The sequence below is a fragment of the Giraffa tippelskirchi genome, chromosome 11, assembly GCF_054371585.1.
Source record: "Giraffa tippelskirchi isolate mGirTip1 chromosome 11, T2T-mGirTip1v1.2.pri, whole genome shotgun sequence".
Lineage (NCBI taxonomy): Eukaryota > Metazoa > Chordata > Mammalia > Artiodactyla > Giraffidae > Giraffa > Giraffa tippelskirchi.
In genome coordinates, this window is record NC_137285.1 from 131,854,408 (window position 1) to 131,875,110 (window position 20,703).

The 20,703-nt window shown below is 41.1% G+C and overlaps 1 protein-coding gene across 8 annotated transcripts in view; it reads right to left on the reverse strand.

Annotated features, from left to right (window-relative positions):
• Positions 1-9,459: 9,459 nt before the first annotated feature.
• The window catches only part of MPPED2 (metallophosphoesterase domain containing 2), a 204,060-nt gene continuing 192,816 nt past the window's right edge, over positions 9,460-20,703 (reverse strand). For all 8 annotated transcript variants that reach the window (XM_081543536.1, XM_081543533.1, XM_081543540.1 and 5 more), the window contains 2 exons: positions 14,937-15,050; positions 9,460-10,850 (listed from right to left, as the gene is read on the reverse strand). In XM_081543536.1, coding sequence (XP_081399662.1) covers positions 10,732-10,850; positions 14,937-15,050 — 233 coding nt within the window. In that variant the 3' untranslated portion in view covers positions 9,460-10,731. The remainder of the gene's footprint in view (positions 10,851-14,936; positions 15,051-20,703) is intronic.

Sequence of the window (20,703 nt, forward strand, 5' to 3'; positions counted from 1 at the left end):
AAACTATACGAACATTCAGGAATCCCCCAAAGCTTTCAAGCAGTTCTAGCCCATGAGAGAGATATTCCATTCCTCATTATTTGCGTGTCCATTTCAACCTCACTTTGCAGACTTCAATGTTAATATTAGCCAGAGAAGTTCTAAATCCTTGAAGAAGAGAGAGTGCACTCATTGGCCTGTTTTAAGATGTATCATCCAAACAACAAAGGTTTAAAAGACCTAAACTTTAATTTCCTAGATTTAACATTAGCCAGACCACTCCAGCTTACACACGTGCACTCCTAACCACATGGTCCAAAGGTCAATTACTTCGTATTCATTTCTTTCTCCAATTAAACTTGTCTGTCATCAAACACTAATAAATGAATGTACTGGTATCTTTTCCTCTTTATAGACATCATGGCTAAAAAATAAAAGTGATGAAATAAGTCATGGTCTGCAAAAATCACAATAGAAAATGGTGACGGCGTGTTACCATGTGTTAAAGAAAAGGGAATGGCACCACTGATTTGATGCAGGTCACCTGCAAAAAAACTCATTTGCTCATTTGCTCTGATGCAGGTTAGACCACTGTGGTCAAGGCTTCAGTTGGAGCCTCTCTTTGGCCCAACTCTGCACTCAGTATTATGCTAAATATGGTGCCTGATGAAGAGTGGCCACATGAGAAAATATTATGGACCTGGTGCCTGGCTACAGAGGTGCAGATTTGCATCTCTGCCCTCCACCTAACATTCCCAAGTGCACGTTACTGGCCACTAACACCCAAAAAGTTATCTACTGTGTATGCCACTCCCAAACCTCCTTCCTCAAATGAGGTCTAAAACAGAATCTCTTTGACTTTAGGTGAGGAGTAGAAACATTTTCTAACAAACTGAAAGAACAATACACAGATTCAACTGAAGAGTGACAATTACAATCTTACAAAACTTTCAGAGGAAAAGGAACTACATAAGAGGAAAAACATTGCCAACATACATCTCCCTTCAGAATGCCTCTAGGTCAGTAACAACTACTCCAGGGACTATGAAAGGAGAATGCCTCTATTGAATTGCTTTTAACATTGGTGGAAAGAGGTGGTGATGAAGGGCTTCTTTAAATAGCTTTAAGAATGCTGAGCTTTAAAAACAGTAGGTGATGTCCTTAGCATCCCAGCCAAGCTATTCACTGCAAATACCACCAAACAAACACAGCACAACTGGCATGGATATAAATATTGATATCAATAAATCAGATACTGCTGAATCTACAAGTAGAGCTGGAAGAGCCTGCAGCTTGTCACTTCACTGGAGATGCATAATTTATTTCTTGGGAAGAATCTTCATTAAAAGTAACATTCTCACAAAACAGCCTTCCATGTGCCATTGTGTTGACTGTGCTGGAAAAACCCATCATATGTAGACTGTGATGGCGGGGGCAGTAGCAGGGCGGGGGTGGGGGGCAGTGTTCAGCTCTCCCTGTCTCCTTACAAAAGCCAGCAGACTTCATATGAATGCAACAATCAGATGTCCTAACATTAGAGAAGATAAATCCGTCAATTCAGTTTAAAGAAAGTGAGCAAAAGACATATACAAGTCACACCTATTGGTCTCAGAAATCCAAAAGTTGATTGAGTTTTGGATCTAGACCTCTTGTTTTCTCTCTTTCTTATTCTCATTTCCTCACCCCTACTTCACCTTTTTATTGAATACATTTCTCAGCATAATTTCTGAACTAAAGCATATTGTATTGCTATCTCTGGATGCTGTACCCAGAGACTTCATCTTTCTTTGGGAAGATGATCTATTCAATACAAATGCAAAAGAAATACAATGCCAATGTACTATAGTTTCTGACTTTCCCCAGAACATACAGCTTTTACTTATAAGATGTGAAACCAATGCATTGCTCCCATTACAATCAGTGGTCTTATGATTAGTTCCAGATTTTTTATTTTGGCTATTCAGCCCTTTAGAAAACAATGTAAGGGAATTCTTATCCTTCTGTACACACCTTATTTCAATTCCACCTGTACCCAGAAATATAGCCAGTCAAGGAAAAGGGTTAATTTGTTATATATATGATGTAGTATTGCTGACGTACAGTCTCCATCTTTCTCTTCCTTTAATACAGAAACACAGTGTGATGATTGCACTATTTCCATAAAATTGATTCCAACACATTTTCTCAGGTGAAAGAAACCCTCCAAGTTATACTTTTCAACTTTGTGAGACAAGAATTAAGAAGGTAAACATGCTATTTCAAATCTTGCCACAAGTTATTAGCACTGCAGATAGGAGAACTGTGTTCAACATTCCAGGATCTCTGTACTCTAAGATACTTCAAACGTTTAATCTTTACGATCACCATCAATCAGACAAAAGCTTTGCAGTGTCTGAGTCAGTACCAAGTCCGATTTTGAGAATGCCATTCTCTGCCTTCTCTCAAGGAAACTTTAGCAGATGAAAATGATCTTTTGTTAAAAAAATTAATTAATTAATTGAAGTATAGTTGTATACATTACTAGCTTTCAGGTGTACAATATAGTGATTGGACATTTAAATACATTAAAGTCTAGTGAGCACCTCTCACCAAACAAAATTATCATAGTATTATTGACTATATTCCTTATCCTGCATATGACATCCCTGTGACTTATATTGGAAGTTTGTATCTCTCAATCCGCTTATTTCACCCAGCCTCTCACTACTCTCCCCTCTGGCAACTGCCAATTTGCTCTCTGTATCTGTAAGTCCATTTCTATTATGTCTATTCATTTGCTTTGCTTTTTAGAGTCCACATATAAGTGAAATCACATAGCATTTGACTTTTTCTGACTTATTTCACTTAGCGTCATACCCTCTGGGCCCATCTATATTGCTACAAATGGCAATATTTCATTCTTTTTATGGCTGAATAATATTCCATTGTGTATGTGTATCACATCTTTTTTATCCACTCATCTATCAGTAGACATTTAGAGTATTTTGGCTATTGTAAATGATGCTTGCTATGAACATGGAGGTGTAGGTATCTTTTCAGATTAGTATTTTTTTTCTTCAAGTAAATGCCCAGAGGTAGAACTGCTAGCTTATATAGTGGTTCTATTTTTTACTCTTTTGAGGAACCTCCCTACTGTTTTACATAATGGCCAAACCAATTTATATTCCCACCACCAGTGTACAAGGGTCTCTTTTTCTCCACATCCTCCTCAACACTTGCTTTTTGTTATCTATTTGATGATAACCATTCTGAGAGAGGTGAGTTGATGTCTCACTGTGGTTTTGATTTGCTTTTCCCTGATGATAAATGATGTTGAGTATCTTTTCTTGTGTCTGTTGGCAATTTGTATGTCTTCTTTGGAAAAATGTCTATTCAGGTCTAATAAGAATTATCTTGATGTTCCTGTTTTTCTTCCATTTCTGCATCAATGATGTGCAAACCTCTGAAGGGTTAAGGGCCAGATTGTCTCCAGCCTGGGAAGCGAAGTTCAAGGAAGTGGGACAAATTAAACGAAGGAAGGGAAGTGCATTCATGCATGTTATACCGTTTCTCTTCCTGGAGAATATGAGTTCAAGAGAGCTCATGGGGGAATCTCATTACATGTTCAAATGTACTTACACAGCATCAAAGTCCAAGTCCTAGTTTCCACCCCCCATAACCCAGCCCTAAATGGTTACACTCACAGGAATGCGAGCTCTTATAACTGAGAGTTACAAACCACAACAGATCCCTGGACCAGCTCCCCCAGGAAACACTGGTCAGGAGGATATCAGTGCAGCCCAGGCCAAAGTCACCTTTCAATACAAGTTCAGAGCAGCATAAAGAAACATGTGCTAGGGCAGTATTTCTCCAGGGAGCTATTTCAGATTCCACATAAAAGTAACTTGTGGCCTTGGATAAATCATTCCTTTCACTTATGTGCTGAACGGGAGAAAACAAGTCAACAACTGATGCATGCAAAAGCACTTGGAGGTGATGGATGAAGACATTACGGTGCATTTTGTCAATGGCATGCCATTAGAGAAAACCATTTCATAGAGTAAATTAAGAAAACAAACCAGCTACGTGACACACTTGGAATTGCCACCGGCCAGACTGGTTTTTCTCCTCCAGGAATGAAGCTGCATGGGATTGACATTATCATTATCACTCAGACTCCCTTTCCTGGGGTAGCTGCCATGCTTGTCTGGAACTTAAACCCCAGTGAGCACTTCCCCAGAACGATGGCCACTCACATAACTAAGGAACCTGTGCATTACAGACCCTGATTTTTTTTATTGCTGTCTTGAACTATTATTTAAATCTCTTATTGCTGTTTAACTTCATGTGTCAATATCTTTTTTTCTTTTCTGGACCAAAATTACAAGGACTTTTCATGGCAAGAACTGGGTCTTACAAAGGAGCTTTTTGGTACATCACTGGGCTTACGGTGTCCAAGAAATATTTATTGTTCTGATCTGTGATTAATTTATCCTATCTTTCTCACAGACCTGGCTGTTTTCTGCCAAACAATTTATTAAGAGAGCATGTCTTTGGACCTAGATGCTGGGAATGCAGAGACAGAAGATCTTGTCACTGATCTCAGGAAGCTCACAGGCAGACAAGCAGTGATCAGAATGTCCTACGGGTAGAAGTATGTGTGTGGGGGGTGAGGGGATGGCTATGATGGTATCAAGGGTGGGGGGTGTTCTGGGTAAGGATAAGGGAACTCAGAAAACTTTCCAGGAAATATGAGGATTAAGTTGTTGCTACTGAAGCATTATTGCCAGTATGTGCAAGGGCATGTTGGTGAGCTCAAGCATGGAGCATTCGGATTCCAAGTCATTTGCTATTTCTGGAGCTCCTACTGAAAAGCTCAGCCTTGGATCTCCAAGGTCATCCACTAAGGTCGGGGCAGAAACAGGCTATGAAATCACAGCCCTTTCCCTTGGTAAGTGGGCTCTGAGAGCATTCAGATGCACCTCATGGTAACTGTGGCTTCATAAAAATCAAAGCTGATTGATGGGCACAGGCTCTCCGCTCTGTATGTTTAGTCTACTCGTGCTTTTAGTACCACTGTGGCCATGCTTCCTAATGGAAATGCATTTTTCTCTCTCACCATTACCCAGATATAGATGCTCTCGGATATGAAAGGCCTTTTACCTCAAGATTTTTGTCTTGTAAGGCATCCCTAATTCAGGAAGGAAATAAGAAGGGGTCAAGAAGAACCTACCACAAATGTTTTGTTAGGTAGCTCAGAGAGGGAGAGAGAGACAGGAATTTAAAGAGCTTATTTATGGATGGCTGGATTTTGCAGCTCCTTTACCCTGACTCAGTCCAGTTCAAGGAATTCACTTTCTCATGTGAAGGGCTCTACCAAAGAAAAATAAGCTACATGTTTCTTTCTGCATTTGTAAGAAAGTATGATGGCTGGTAGAATAAAATCTTCCATTTTTAAATAATAGCTCACTGGGCCCAGGATCCTATGATGTTACATCAACTCTGACAAATCCACTGTCAGGTAGAAAGTATTCCCATTACACAGGTGTGGAACCTGAGGCCGAGAGAAGTGAAGTACCACATCCAACGCTACCCAGATGGCCAATGGCAGAGCTGGAATTTGAAAACAACCATGTCTGGTGCCAAAGTTGGGGGCTCTGACCCGCACCCAGTGTCTTCCAGACTGGACGTGCATATGCATGTCAAAATGCATGATGGAGAGCCGACCAAGTTCAAAGGTAGCAAAGGCAGAAACCAGGCACCCATCTCTTCCAGTAGAAGGAACTGGCTGCCCATCAGAGATTGTAGGAAAAGAAAACAGCTTTAAACTTCTGAGTCATACATGCAGCAATCCTGCTTCTTCGCTGCAAAGTAGGAGAAAAAACGTTTTGTGTTAAGAAGGTGACAGCCAGAAGTGAGCTTAGCGCCTTCTATGAAACCACTCATTAAGATTGTCCAGCCCAGGACCCCTTCCCACCTCCAGTGACCTCCTGCCCCATGCCCAGCAGTATTTCCAAATGCCTCAGCTCAGAGCCGAATTCTCAAAATTCACTTAATCTCTGAACTCACTTTGGTTTAATAATTAAACAAAAAGTACCTTAAAATTTTTAGGCAAGTGGGAATGAGAAGGCATGAGAAGGGCATGAAAAGACACTGGAAAAGCAAAATACTATGTGGATGTTAACTCTGTCAAAGCAGCACATTCTTGCTGGATGAGGGTTGGGGGAGGGGGACATTCTTCTGGGCACAGCAAGTGTTTTATCTGCAATTGACAAGTCCCCAATCCTCCCAGCTTCTGTTTCTCCCTACTTAAGACCTGGGTCACAGTATTTATTTACTTAAGTGATGGAGATGAAGGCGGGCTTAACGCTGGCCACCTGTCAGAACAACAGTGACCTGCCTCTTAAGGGGATTTTGGCATCCTCCAGCATCTTTATAAGACAAAAGGGGCTGGGGAGAAAATGTAGAGAAAAAATTCACTAATTGAGCTTGAAAAAAGATGGTGAGATGAAATGTAAAGACCCAAAGGGCAAGAGAGGCTAAGATCCATGGGTGCCGTTTAATGCGACTTGAAAGAATACAGCCCCCTTCCTGTTCTGAGATTAGATGGGATTTTGCAAACTAAGATACCCAAACTGAAAAATCAGGCTCCCTGATCTGCCTCTAGCAAATGTCCTTGGCATTCTTCATGTTCTTTTTTTTTAATTTATTTTTTAATTGGAGGAAAATTGCTTTACAATGTTGTGGTGGTTTCTGCCATACAACAATGCAAATCAGCCATAATTACACATATATCATCTCCCTTCCCTCCCCACACCCCAGCCTTGCAGATCATCATAGAGTGCCTGCCTGGCCTCCCTGTGTTAAACAGCAACTTCTTACCAGCTATCTAGTTTATACATGGTGGTCTAGAATAGTGGAAATAAAAACAAAAATAAACAAATGAGACTTAATGAAACCTAAAATCTTTTGCACAGCAAAGGAAACAATAAACAAGATTAAAAGACAACCCTCAGAATGGGAGAAAATAATTGCAAATGAAACAACTGCCAAAGGATTACTCTCCAAAACATATAAGCACCTCATACAGCTCAATGGGTAGAAGACCTAAACAGGCATTTCTCCAAAAAAGACATAGTCTTGTAAAGAGGGATTCGTTAATGGTTTCCAATGACTGCAAACAGACACATTTTCTCTCGGAAACAATACTCTTGTGGGTGAGAAGTTGACCAGCAGGTCCTGCCTGGAGAATCTCAAGGTAGCACAAGAGACGGTGTTTAACAAGCATGTGTTACCACTTACTAAGATGCCAAGCAGTGATCTCTGCATCATGTAATGCAGACCAACAATGTACAACGATGTCATCATCATCACCATCACCCCCCTTTTACAGGAGGGGTGAGTACCCAGCCAAAGGTATCCGTGCCAGTTTGAGGGGAAGCCCGGCCCTGGGGAGCCAGGCACTGGTTCTAGGCTCTGTGATCTTCTGCATCACACTGTGCTAGGCTTCAAGGGGGAAGGAGGTGGTTCAGCTGGCTGCAGTCATAAAGCCCTGTGCAGTGTGCTTCAGCAGGCCCCTAGGTGAGGGACAAGGAGTACCCCAGGCCCCATCAGCCTTCTATCAGCTCTTGGACGGCATCTTCCTTTCTGTCCTAGAGGCGGAGTGATGAAAAGGGCATTGACTATGGAGTCAAATAGACCTTCCATTTCCCTAGGGAATGAATTTGAATCTTCCATTTTCCTAGGGAAAGTGATTTAACTTTTGGACTCTCAGTTTCCTATCTAAAAAGTGGGGCTTATGTAACCTCTCCCAGGATTCTGAGACCCTGATGCTGGGAGAAGTTGAAGGCAAAAGAAGAGGGGGGCGGCAGATGATGAGATGGTTGGCTACCCTCACCGACTCAATGGACATGAATTTGAACAAACTCCAGGATATGGTGAAGGACAGGGAAGCCTGGCATGCCACAGTCCATGGGGTCGCAAAGAGTCAGACATGAGTTGGCAACTGAATAACAACAACAGACACAAAATAGGAAACCGACTCAGCAGAGTGGCTGGTGACAGAAGGATAGAAAGTGCATGATGTCTAAGAGCTATTTCCGATGCTTCCTTGTTATAAGGCTCGGCAAAGAAAACGTCTGGCCTTGGGACAGTCATCCTGGGCCCCCCCAGAGGCAGTTCACACATATGGAATGGTGAACCCGGACCAGCCGAAGGAAGCTCTGTCTGAGCCAGTCCACCCCGTAGATTAACAGACTAGGCTGCTTCCTGCCCCCACACAATGGAAAGCAATTTTAGTAAGTGCTTAGCTTAATTAGTGTCCAGACGTTGTCTCAAGGGCTGGGCACGCACACTTGTCATCACGATCATCCACCTGTCTCTGGAGAGCTTGCTTTTCCAGAAGTCTGGGCCTAACTCCCTACACTGTAGCCAGCTGAAATTCCCATTCGGTCAATGCTCAGTTCAGCACCCGGGGAATGAGCCTGAAATCACCACTCTCTTCTGCTGATGCAGTAGGTCAAGGAACTATGGTTAACCTCCACAGCACATTTCAGCTACTAGGGTCATGGACCACTTCTGGCTCTGGGTGGCCACCCAAGACACTTCATGAGTATTAACAGTATGAACCTGAGCCAGAATTCTGGCCTAGGACATTCTCTGTAATTTGTTGATACTGAAATCAAAGAATTCTTTTTGTGGATTATACCAAAGGATGCCCAGTGGGTAGGAAGGGAGGAAGATATGTCAGAATGCTACAATGCAACAGGCACTGGAATGCAGACGTATGGGATATATTGCAGATTCAAGATCACGCTGATTTTCTTTAATGGCTCTTCCAGAGAAAATAAAAAAGACGTAATATGGTTTTCCCCACCCGGCCCCCTGCTGCCTCCTGGCTGCCACAAACATTCTAGCGGTGGGCGCGTGCCTAGTCTCTAAGTCACGCCTGACTCTTTGCCACCCCATGGACTGTTGCCTGCCAGGTTCCTCTGTCCATGGGATTTCCCAGGCAAGAATACTAGAGTGGGTTGCCATTTCCTCCTCCAGGGATTCTAGTGGTGGACATTATTTATTTAAAAAAAAAAAGTGGGGGGGGGGGATTGTGACTGCTCCTGGGGACAAAAGGGAGCATGCAGGGGTTATTCCATTACCCACTGGTTTGTCTTCTCGTTAGCACACACGTCCACAACAGTCCCTCCTCTGCACAGTCCCTCTGTTCCTTTAGAAATTACAATAGCTAAAGATGAAATCCTCACCCTCTGAAATCTGCAGCAAGATAGATGACGGCATGATGGAAGGAAAGAGTGCACTGAGCGCCTTATCGATCTACCCGCCAGCCCGTGAATGGCAGCTAATAAAAATTTATTGAAAATTAGAAAAAAAAAGTCACTTATTCTAATTCCTCTGAAAGGGAGTACCAATGTTGCATATGAATAAATTCCTCTTTCCCCAGGACTAAACTACCACCCTCCCACCAGCCAACCCTCCAAACAGCACAGATTAAAAATCTTGCAATTTTATTTGCATATAAAGGCCGCTAGATATAGAATATCACAATAAATTTAAAGAAACAACTGCTTTCCTAAATTTCATTAACAAGATAACATAAAATAGAATAAAGCTCAACAGCATTTACAATGGGAAAACAGAAATGACTATTAGCGACAATATTTTGTGCTAGCGAAGATTGCATCAACACACAGTGCAAAATGGGGAGGTGGGTGGGGAGGGAGAAGGACGTAAGAAGACAATTCAGGGTATTTAAATATAAAGGACAACTAAGCCTTATTTTAGTTAGCTTCCATTGCATCCATTTAAATCTATACACGCCTGCGAGTGTACCTAGATTTAACTCAAGCTCTTTAAGACCTTGAGTTCTGAGAACATGCGTCAGCTCCTTCCAACTTCTGATGCTCCACTATCAAGCACTCCTTTACAGTTGTACTGTCCTTGGCAATATTAAACTCCTAACTTAGTCATAATACACAAAAAATATTTATATATATAAACCCATATTGAAAAGGAGTCTGCACGCTCGTTTTTTTTAACAGCATGAAATACCTGCTCTTGACAGATTCCATTTCCATATTTTTAAAGCTAAAATAATTTAAAAGAAACAAACAAACGATGAGACCTTGTATAACCACAATGTGGATCTCACTAGCTAAGCCATCCTCTAAACGAGAGCCGTTTTTTTCCCTTGACACAGCTTGCTTTATAGTGAGAGTGTGAAGGGAAGTCTTTTCCACGCCTACTTTTGTTGCAAAGATTGCTCTAAATCTGGGCCACGTCTGCAAAAAAGAAGCATTCCCAAGAAAAACAACAACAACAACAAACATCATAAAAATAAAATACTTCAAACAATACTCTTAAACTGCTGTGCAAATCTGGGTGGTTTTTAAAACACTGCCTACCTGCTTTATTTCTTTTTTTTTTTCCAGCTTAAAGCATATTAAAATAAGACTTTTGTCACCTTTTCAAAAGAAAGCTTGGCTGTCCTTTGGCGAACACTAACAATTTACAATGGCGTGGCCTTTGAGAAAACAGAAGTCATTTTACAAATTCACAACGGTCTTTTGATTCCAAATGGATGCCCCATTTAAAAAAAAAATAAAGAAGAAGCATAACCTCTAGCATCATTTGTGTTCCAGCAATTTACAAAAAGAACTCACAGGATCTGGAAATAAACAAGGAAGAGAATGTAAGTTTATAATTAGAAAAATGGCAGTTTTTTTAGACCTTCCCTCACATTCCAATTGGGTGTTTGGAGCTTCAGGAACCCTGTGGGTTTGGAAGGTCAAATATAATTGGAGGGTTGGTCGGTTGAAAGCTGACTGTACACGTTGAGGCATTGATGTACGTTGTGTAACCGTCGGTCATAATGCCATAACCTGTGGAGAGAGAGTGTCACACTTACTGTGAAATATACAAATGATAGTGACTCAGTGCAGGACTATCAGACAAGGAAAACAAAAAAGTCTTTGCCAGCGGGCAGTGAGATGAAATTCAGCGGAGCCCCCTCTGGATGTTACAGCTTTCAGAAGCTGTTTCCCGATTTTATTTTCTTTAAAGGGGGGAATCCCCTACTTCAAAGAAAAGTGATTCTTTTTAATTTATTTCAACACTCAATTTGTAGAGGAGAGGCTGTGATTTCTTTACTAGTGAGAATAAAGAAAAAACATTTTTTCCCCTCTTTTTTCACATATGATTTTCATTTCAAAGCCCTGTATTAACTATTGAGTTCCAGGGAAGAAGATGAGTAACATAAACTCCTCAAGGGCAAACACATCCTTCACTCAACCCCAAATGGGCTTCAAGACAGGTAAGACTCAGGCAGGGTATTGTACTGGGAGTTGGAAGACATAAATGCCTAGCTTCCTTATTTATAAAATAAGCTCTAAACTGCCTCAATGAAAGTTAAAAATAAGTCATCTTTTTAAAATTAATTAATTAATTTGGCTCCGCTTGGTCTTAGTTGCAGCACGCAGGATCTTTGGTTGTGGCATGTGGGATCTAGTTCCCTGACCAGGAATCAAACCTGGGCCCCCTGCATTTGAAGTGCCAGAATCCTAGCCACTGGACCATCAGGGAAATTCCAACACTAAGTGATCTTACTGTCAACTACAAATTGGTGCTTGCCAAGGGAATTTGCCATCTGCCTCTGTAGAGATGGAATCCTGTGTTGCTGCAGCTGTTGACTTTCGACATGCCCTGAAGGCAGGTCAGGATGGGGAGTGAGGCACTCTGTGCTCCAGGGAAACTGGTGGAACAGGTCTTTAGATAGCTAAGATATTTTCAGGAACTGATTTCATGAACCCAATCCTCTGTTGTTGTTCAGTCACTCAGTCGCGTCCGACTCTTTGTGAACCACGGACTGCAGCACTCCAGGCTTCCCTGCCCTTCACCATCTCTGGGAGTTTGCTCAAACTCATGTCCATCGAGTCAGTGACGTCATCCAACCATCTCATCCTCTGTCTTCCTCTTCTCCTCCCACCTTCAATCTTTACCTGCATCAGGGTCTTTTCCAATGAGTCAGTTCTTCGCATCAGGTGGCCAAAGTATTGGAGCTTCAGCTTCAGCATCAGATCTTCCAATGAATATTCAGGATTGATTTCCTTTAGGATAGACTGGTTTGATCTCCTTGCAGTCCAAGCGACTCTCAAGAGTCTTCTCCAGCAGCACAATTCCAAAGCATCAATTCTTCAGCGCTCAGCCTTCTTTATGGTCCATCTCTCACATCTGTACATGACTACTGGAATAACCATAGCTTTGACTATATGGACCCCAACCTTTGCATCTTTTCATATCTAGAAAAGCACTAAATCCCTTCACGGTGACATCAGCTCCTCGTGACTATCAGAAAACCTTTTATAAAGTAAATACTTGATGCACTGAATGCCCCCTTCACCAAAATCTTATATATTGACATTTCTCTACTACTTCTTTGGAACAGTTTCTCAGTTATCTGAGGTGCTGTCTCCCAGGCTGCAGTTCTCGTTTTGCCCCAAATAAAACTTAACTCAAAACTCTCACGTTGTGCATCTTTTTAGTCAACATTTTCTTACTTGAATTGTGTGACTTTGATGCTGAGTTCCATTTTATTCAAAAGAATCAGGAAATAATCAAATATCTGGGGTCTTCCTGGGTAGCTCAGCAATAAAGAATCTGGCTGCAATGCAGGAGACTTGGGTTCAAACTCTGGGTCAGGAATATCCCCTGGAGAAGGAAATGGCAACCCACTCCAGTAATCTTGCCTGGAAAATCCTATGGACAAAGGAGGCTGGTGGGCTACCACCCTTGGGGTTGCAAAGAGTCGGACACAACTTAGGAACTAAACAAGAAGCAATCAAATGTCCAAGTGGTCTGGAGAGATACCACCATAGGGCGCTGCTTCCTACACTTCCTACACCGCTGGACACAGGCTCAAGTGAAAACACTTCCCATAGGCAGTATAAATCTCTTGTGACTTATGAGAAGAAAGCTAAGCAAGTTTCTCTGGGCCTTTGGTACATATATTCATATCTCTTATAAACTTCAACACGTTGAAATTTTTAGCACGTTTGCAGATTTGCACATGTCCCTGGATACTTTGTATTTTGTCTTACAGCCTCTGTAATTAAGTTTGTAATTCTATGTCGGTATCAGGTTCTTATGGCACACAAGACTACATCTGTGAAAAAAGAAATTTATCAGGACTTATACAAATAACTGATAAGGCTTTCTTTTTCTTCTTCCATTTGCTAAAATTTCTCTAAATAAGCCTGTGGAGAGCTTAATGAGGGTCAATGGAAAAAATCTCGTAAGAAAAGAAAAGAAGCATTTAAAATGTGCACTGTTTAGTTCTGGGGTCATAAAGTCTTGTTATCTCTCTCCATCAAGAGGCTGGTATTTGCCCTCTCTCTGCCCTCTTCAGCTATCTTAAACGAATAAAAGCAAGACAAGTTTATTTGAATGTGATCTCCTTCCTTTTAAGCAAGTTTATTATTTGAGGACTTCAGTGGAATTCCCCAATTGTCTGGCTACTTTAAAGCTAATTAATGATTTTTTTAAAAAAGGATAAAATGCAAACTTATAAGCGGGGATGCAGAAATTCATAACTGCTCCCCAGAAATGCTATTTAAACATGATCTTCCATTCTTCCCCTACTCCCAGCCTATATCAGGCCTTAGAGAAGTGCCCTCCTTTCCAAAGAGTGTAGATCAAAGTCAGGGTGGGATGATATTCGCTCTCAGGGAGCTGGCCCCCTGCTCTCCATCCACACAGCTCTTGCCTGCACTCGGAGCAAACTGGATTTTCTCTGGCCCCAGTAGGATGATTTTCAATGTGCTGTTTATTACCCATCTAGCCAGGAAGCCACTAGATTGAGAACTTTGCAAAGCAAACTTTAGTTTTTCGCAGCATCAGGCCTAAACTCCTCACCTGCAAGTTCATAAATAACTCAAAGTAACAGCCGTAATTGAGTGAATATGGAGGCTGCCCAAATACACACACTCATTGCACACAAACATATGTAACCAGGAGACAATGGTACAGCCACAAAACCTAAGGCCTGTCTGCCCCAAGGCCCAGGGACCCTCGGTTTGAAAAAGTGAGGAGAGACAAAATCTAGAGCCTCCAGCGAAGCTTTCAGATTCTGTGAACTTGACTTCACAGCACCTTGAAAGGCAGAAAACAGCAACTTGACCAGTTCCCATCTAGGGGAGATTTAATTATGCTATTTAACCTCAGCCCCAACTAATAGCACTGATGATTTCTGAGAAGTCTGAAATGGTTTTCTGAGCTTAGTAAGGAAAAGTCTACCTGCAAATGTGTAGGTTCTGCCACTTCAGTTCTATATCTTTCATTGCATGTGCAAAGTTATTAATATTTTTTGGAGAAAGTCTTGTCTTATGTATATTCCATATGAGCTATAATATTTATAGGTAGGAAGAGGTCAAGGACATTATTTAGTCTAAAATCCAGGCCATTTCTTCTAATGCTCTTAAAGAGAAAATCTGTCCTTTATTCTGTCAGTGCTGCCCTGCAATAGTGGTTATCAAATGCTCTTCATCAGAGCCTTGAGATTCCAGAAGTCATCTGGGGTTAGTGATGGGCTTCCCAAAAGGTGGACCAGACTTGGTTTCTTACTCTTTATGGAGTAAGAAAGTAAGCATGGCAACCCACTCCAGTATTGCCTGGAGAACCCCCATGGACAGAGGAGACTGGTCGGCTACAGTCTGTGGAGTCGCAAAAAGTTGGGACACTACTGAGCGACTGAGCACACACATTCTGCTTAAAAGAGAGCAGTTCTCCACAAAATACTTCTCAGCTTTATATGAAAGTGTTTTTCATAGCATTTCATCACATTGAAAGCATTCCACAGGTAAAGAGTTTGGAAACCACCACTCCGGTTATTCCCAGTAACTAAGGTCTCCGTTGTGGATTGAGATCACGGATAATGACTCAAAATGTTGTGAACCCCTTTCTTCTGGTCTTACCTTCATGGATTCCACCAAACACATGGAGTTTGGGCCGGACTCGCCTCTGGACTGTGTTTAAAAGCTCCACGCAGCCCACTCTCTGAAGCTCCTTTGGAACCCAGTCTCGAAAACCTAAAGGTAAAATGCAATCAATACTCTTAATTTTCTGTCTTCAGGTAAGGTTTCATTTAGACTTTCAGGAAGCCATAACTCACAGAAGGTTTATTACATTATCTGTAATCCTAGCCTCCCATTAAAGCTTACAATGGCTTTTAAGGAACTTTTCACTCGTCACTTTGTCTTCTTTAGGATCTTGAAATTTTTTTTTTTTGGTTTCCATTTTTTTTTCTTCTGTTAATTAACATTTTTTTTTTCTCCCTGTGAGGGATTTGATTTATTCAGCCATGGGCTTCAAATCTTCTTCATGGGCCCAATGACATTTATTCCCGGCAGTCCCATACTCTCTTTTTTCCTCTCAATTCAGTTGCTTCCTTTTTTTTTTTTAATTATAGCTCTCTTAGAGCAGTCTACTTCCAAGATGTAGACTTTAAAGAAGAAGGGCTAGGAGGGACTTCCTATAAACTGGCCACAAGATACCTTGTTCTCTTTATTTTATTTTTATTATCACTTTTTATCTTTGGCAGCACAGCGTGGCATGTAGAGTATTAGAGTTCCTCGACCAGGGATTGAACCCATGCCCCTTTGCAGTGGAAGTACACAGTCCTAACCACTAGACTGCCAGGGAAGTCCTTGTTCACTTTAAACACATCAACTCTTAACCTTTGGTGGTTCCTGATGACCCAAGCTTGGGAATGCCAAGCTCCTCCTCCAGTCTCCTTTCTAGCAACCAGGCAACCACGGTGACCCTGTGGTGGCATGCAGTAAGCTGGGGCTGATGGACTACCTTTATGTAAAAGCCACTTAGTTCTATGCCTAATGCAGAAAATCCATAAAAACTGACAATTACAGCAAAAGTTAGCAATCTGAATGATTATGGCCCAGGATGGAATCCAATCACCTCAGCGGGATGGGGTGTTAGGAAAGCAGACAGGCCAAAAGGCTAAGCCATAATCAGTGGGAACACACTCATAGCTTCATTAGGTGATTTCTACCACTCAGAACTGATCAGGCAGAAAGGGAGAGGCCAGCTCACTCCACTTTGTTTGGAAAAACAGTACAAATGAAGGTTTAACATCTCTGTAAAGACGTGCTGACTGGGGAGTGGCCAGAGAATATGGAAAAGCATGGAATACAAGCAAGGGGTCCTATAAAAAATTCAATCAGAGATTTCAAAACTTTGCTAATTAGAGGAAAAAACTTTAATGCACAGTGATTGGCATATTCCCTCATGGCTGTATTTTTTTTTTGAAGAGGGAAAACATCTCATTTCATATATAATCACCTGAGAAAGTGTCTTGCTTGTACCATAATAATGAAGTCCCATGTGCCATGGTTCCTTTCTTAACAGGAAAAGATTCAAGACCAATCCCCACATCCACCTCCTACCTCCTAGTCCAGAATGTTCACAAGAATTCCCAGTAACTACACTGGTTAATGTTCAGCTTTACCTAATGAAAAGTTTGCCTGACCTTTTACTAATAGGGCTTCTCTGATAACTCAGTTGGTAAAGAGTCTGCCTGCAAAGCAGGAGACCCCGGTTCAATTGCTGGGTCAGGCAGATCCCCCTGGAGAAGAGAAAGGCTACTTACTCCAGTATTCTGGCCTGGCAAAGAGTCAGACACAACTGAGTGCCTTTCATTTTCACTTTTATTAATATTTTGGAACTCTCTGATGTAGATCTTACTCTACTACATGCACAGCCACTCTCTGGGTTACTCCATCTTTACTACAAAGAGAAGGATGGTAGCCTCTCTATTAAGAGTTCCTGGATAGGGGTGGGATGAATTGGGAGATTAGGATTGATGTATATACACTACTGATACTATGTATAAAATAGATAATGAGAACCTACTGTACAGCACAGGAACTGCTACTCGATGCTCCGTGGTGACCTAGATGGGGAGGAAATCTTCCCCCAAAAGAGACAGATGTATATGTGTAGCTGATTCACCTTGTCGCACAGAAGAAACTAACACAATATTGTAAAGCAACTATATGTCAATAAAATTAATTAAAAAAAAAAAGAGCTCCTGGAATGTATGAATTCTTTGGAGGCCAGAATTCAGACTGACTGCCACTTGCTTTTGTACCAAAGTTAATGACTTTGTTAACAACAAATCAATTGTTCTGTTCAAAGTTATTTTCCAAATAATACTTCAGGCAGGTAAACATTTCTATGCTGAGGATGCCCAAGTCTCTGACAGTAAACAGCCTTAACAGGATCAAGCCCAGACCTAACTAGGTTACTCGGGGAAAGGATCGAGTTGGCTAGGATTCGGTCTCTGTAGTGTCTCTCTAGTTAACTCATGCTGAGCAGAATATTTAGCCAACAATTTAATGACTTAGTCTCCAATGATTGCAAAACAGGGAAATTAATTACTTATGACCTGATAAAGGTTGCTGCTACTGCTGCTGCTAAGTCGTTCCAGTCGTGTCCGACTCTGTGCAACCCCAGAGACGGCAGCCCACCAGGCTCCTCCGTCCATGGGATTTTCCAGGCAAGAATACTGGGGTGGGGTGCCATTGCCTTCTCCGTGATAAAGGTTACTGGAAAGTATAACCATGTAAAGTGTGGAGGAGGTGGGATGGGATAGGGAAAAAGCACAGGGATGGAGATTCTGAAGCTTTGAAAAGTCGGGAAGTGCTGATCTTGTGCAAATCTGTATAAATTCCCCGTCTGCAACAGAACTGGCTCCTTGTCTTGTTTTCCCTTCACTCTTCTTTATGAAAACGTGCCACCGTGGCTCATGCCCTGGTCCTCCCTTCCGCTGTTTCTCTGTGAATCACACAGCACTTCCCTTGTCAGGGCAGGAAGGCAGCACTAAGTGGTATGGCTGGGGAGGGGGTAACATCTACGAAGATTAAATTCACATTAGGGGATGTGCGTTAGGCATTTTGTATTTTTCACTTTGACAGAGGAGGGAAGTGACATGGACAGCAACCCCAAACCACAGGAAAAAAAATTACAAAAATCATTTATTAGCAAAAATCAACAAAACTAAAAGCTGGTTTTTCGAGAAGATAAACAAAATTGACAAGCCATTAGCCAGACTCATCAAGAAACAAAAGGAGAAGAATCAGATCAACAAAATTAGAAAGGAAAATGGAGAGATCACAACAGACTCCACAGAAATACAAAGGATCATAAGAGACTACTACCAACAGCTATATGCCAATAAAATGGACAACTTGGAAGAAATGGACAAATTCTTAGAAAAGTATAACTTTCCAAAACTGAACCAGGAAGAAATAGAAGATCTTAACAGACCCATCACAAGCACGGAAATCGAAACTGTAAACAGAAATCTTCCAGCAAACAAAAGCCCAGGACCAGACGGCTTCACAGCAGAATTCTACCAAAAATTTAGAGAAGAGCTAACACCTATCCTACTCAAACTCTTCCAGAAAATTGCAGAAGATGGTAAACTTCCAAACTCATTCTATGAGGCCACCATCACCCTAATTCCAAAACCAGACAAAGATGTCACAAAAAAGGAAAACTACAGGCCAATATCACTGATGAACATAGATGCAAAAATCCTTAATAAAATTCTAGCAAACAGAATCCAACATCATATTAAAAAGATCATACATCATGACCAAGTGGGCTTTATCCCAGGAATGCAAGGTTTTTTTAACATCCGCAAATCAATCAACGTAATACACCACATTAACAAATTGAAAGAAAAAAACCATATGGTTATCTCAATAGATGCAGAAAAAGCCTTTGACAAAATTCAGCATCCATTTATGATAAAAACCCTCCAGAAAGCAGGAATAGAAGGAACATACCTCAACATAATAAAAGCTATATATGACAAACCCATAGCAAACATTATCCTCAATGGTGAAAAATTGAAAGCATTTCCCCTAAAGTCAGGAACAAGGCAAGGATGCCCACTTTCACCACTACTATTCAACATAGTTTTGGAAGTTTTGGCCACAGCAATCAGAGCGGAAAAAGAAATAAAAGGAATACAGATAGGAAAAGAAGAAGTAAAACTCTCACTGTTTGCAGATGACATGATCCTCTACATAGAAAACCCTAAAGACTCTACTAGAAAATTACTAAAGTTAATCAATGAATATAGTAAAGTTGCAGGATATAAAATTAACACACAGAATCCCTTGCATTCCTATACTCCAATAATGAGAAAACAGAAAGAGAAATTAAGGAAACAATAACATTCACCTTTGCAACAAAAAGAATAAAATACTTAGGAATATATCTACCTAAAGAAACAAAAGACTTATATATAGAAAACTATAAAACACTGATGAAAGAAATCAAAGAGGACACAAACAGATGGAGAAATATACCGTGTTCATGGATTGGAAGAATTAATATAGTGAAAATGAGTATACTACCCAAAGCAATCTATAGATTCAATGCAATCCCTATCAAGCTACCAATGGTATTTTTCACAGAACTAGAACAAATCATCTCACAATTTGTATGGAAATATAAGAAACCTCGAATAGCCAAAGCAATCTTGAGGAAGAAGAATGGAACTGGAGGAATCAACCTGCCTGACTTCAGGCTCTACTACAAAGCCACAGTCATCAAGACAGTATGGTACTGGCACAAAGATAGAAATATAGATCAATGGAACAAAATAGAAAGCCCAGAGATAAACCCACGCACATATGGACACCTTATCTTCGACAAAGGAGGCAAGAATATACAATGGAGAAAAGACAATCTCTTTAACAAGTGGTGCTGGGAAAACTGGTCAACCACTTGTAAAAGAATGAAACTAGAACACTTCCTAACACCATACACAAAAATAAACTCAAAATGGATTAAAGATCTAAATGTAAGACCAGAAACTATAAAACTCCTAGAGGAAAACATAGGCAAAACACTCTCCGACATAAATCACAGCAGGATCCTCCATGACCCACCTCCCAGAATATTGGAAATAAAAGCAAAAATAAACAAGTGGGACCTAATTAAAATTAAAAGCTTTTGTACAACAAAGGAAACTATAAGCAAGGTGAAAAGACAGCCTTCAGAATGGGAGAAAATAATAGCAAACGAAGCAACAGACAAACAATTAATCTCAAAAATATACAAGCAACTCCTGCAGCTGAATTCCAGAAAAATAAACGACCCAATCAAAAAATGGGCCAAAGAACTAAACAGACATTTCTCCAAAGAAGACATACAGATGGCTAACAAACACATGAAAAGATGCTCAACATCGCTCATTATTAGAGAAATGCAAATCAAAACCACAATGAGGTATCATTTCACACCAGTCAGAATGGCTGCTATCCAAAAGTCTACAAGCAATAAATGCTGGAGAGGGTGTGGAGAAAAGGGAACACTCTTACACTGTTGGTGGGAATGTAAACTAGTACAGCCACTATGGAGAACAGTGTGGAGATTTCCTTAAAAACTGGGAATAGAACTGCCATATGATCCAGCAATCCCACTGCTGGGCATACACACCGAAGAAACCAGAATTGAAAGAGACGCGTGTACCCCAATGTTCATCGCAGCACTGTTTACAACAGCCAGGACATGGAAGCAACCTAGATGTCCATCAGCAGACGAATGGATAAGGAAGCTGTGGTACATATACACAATGGAATATTACTCAGCCATTAAAAAAATACATTTGAATCGGTTCTATTGAGATGGATGAAACTGGAGCCCATT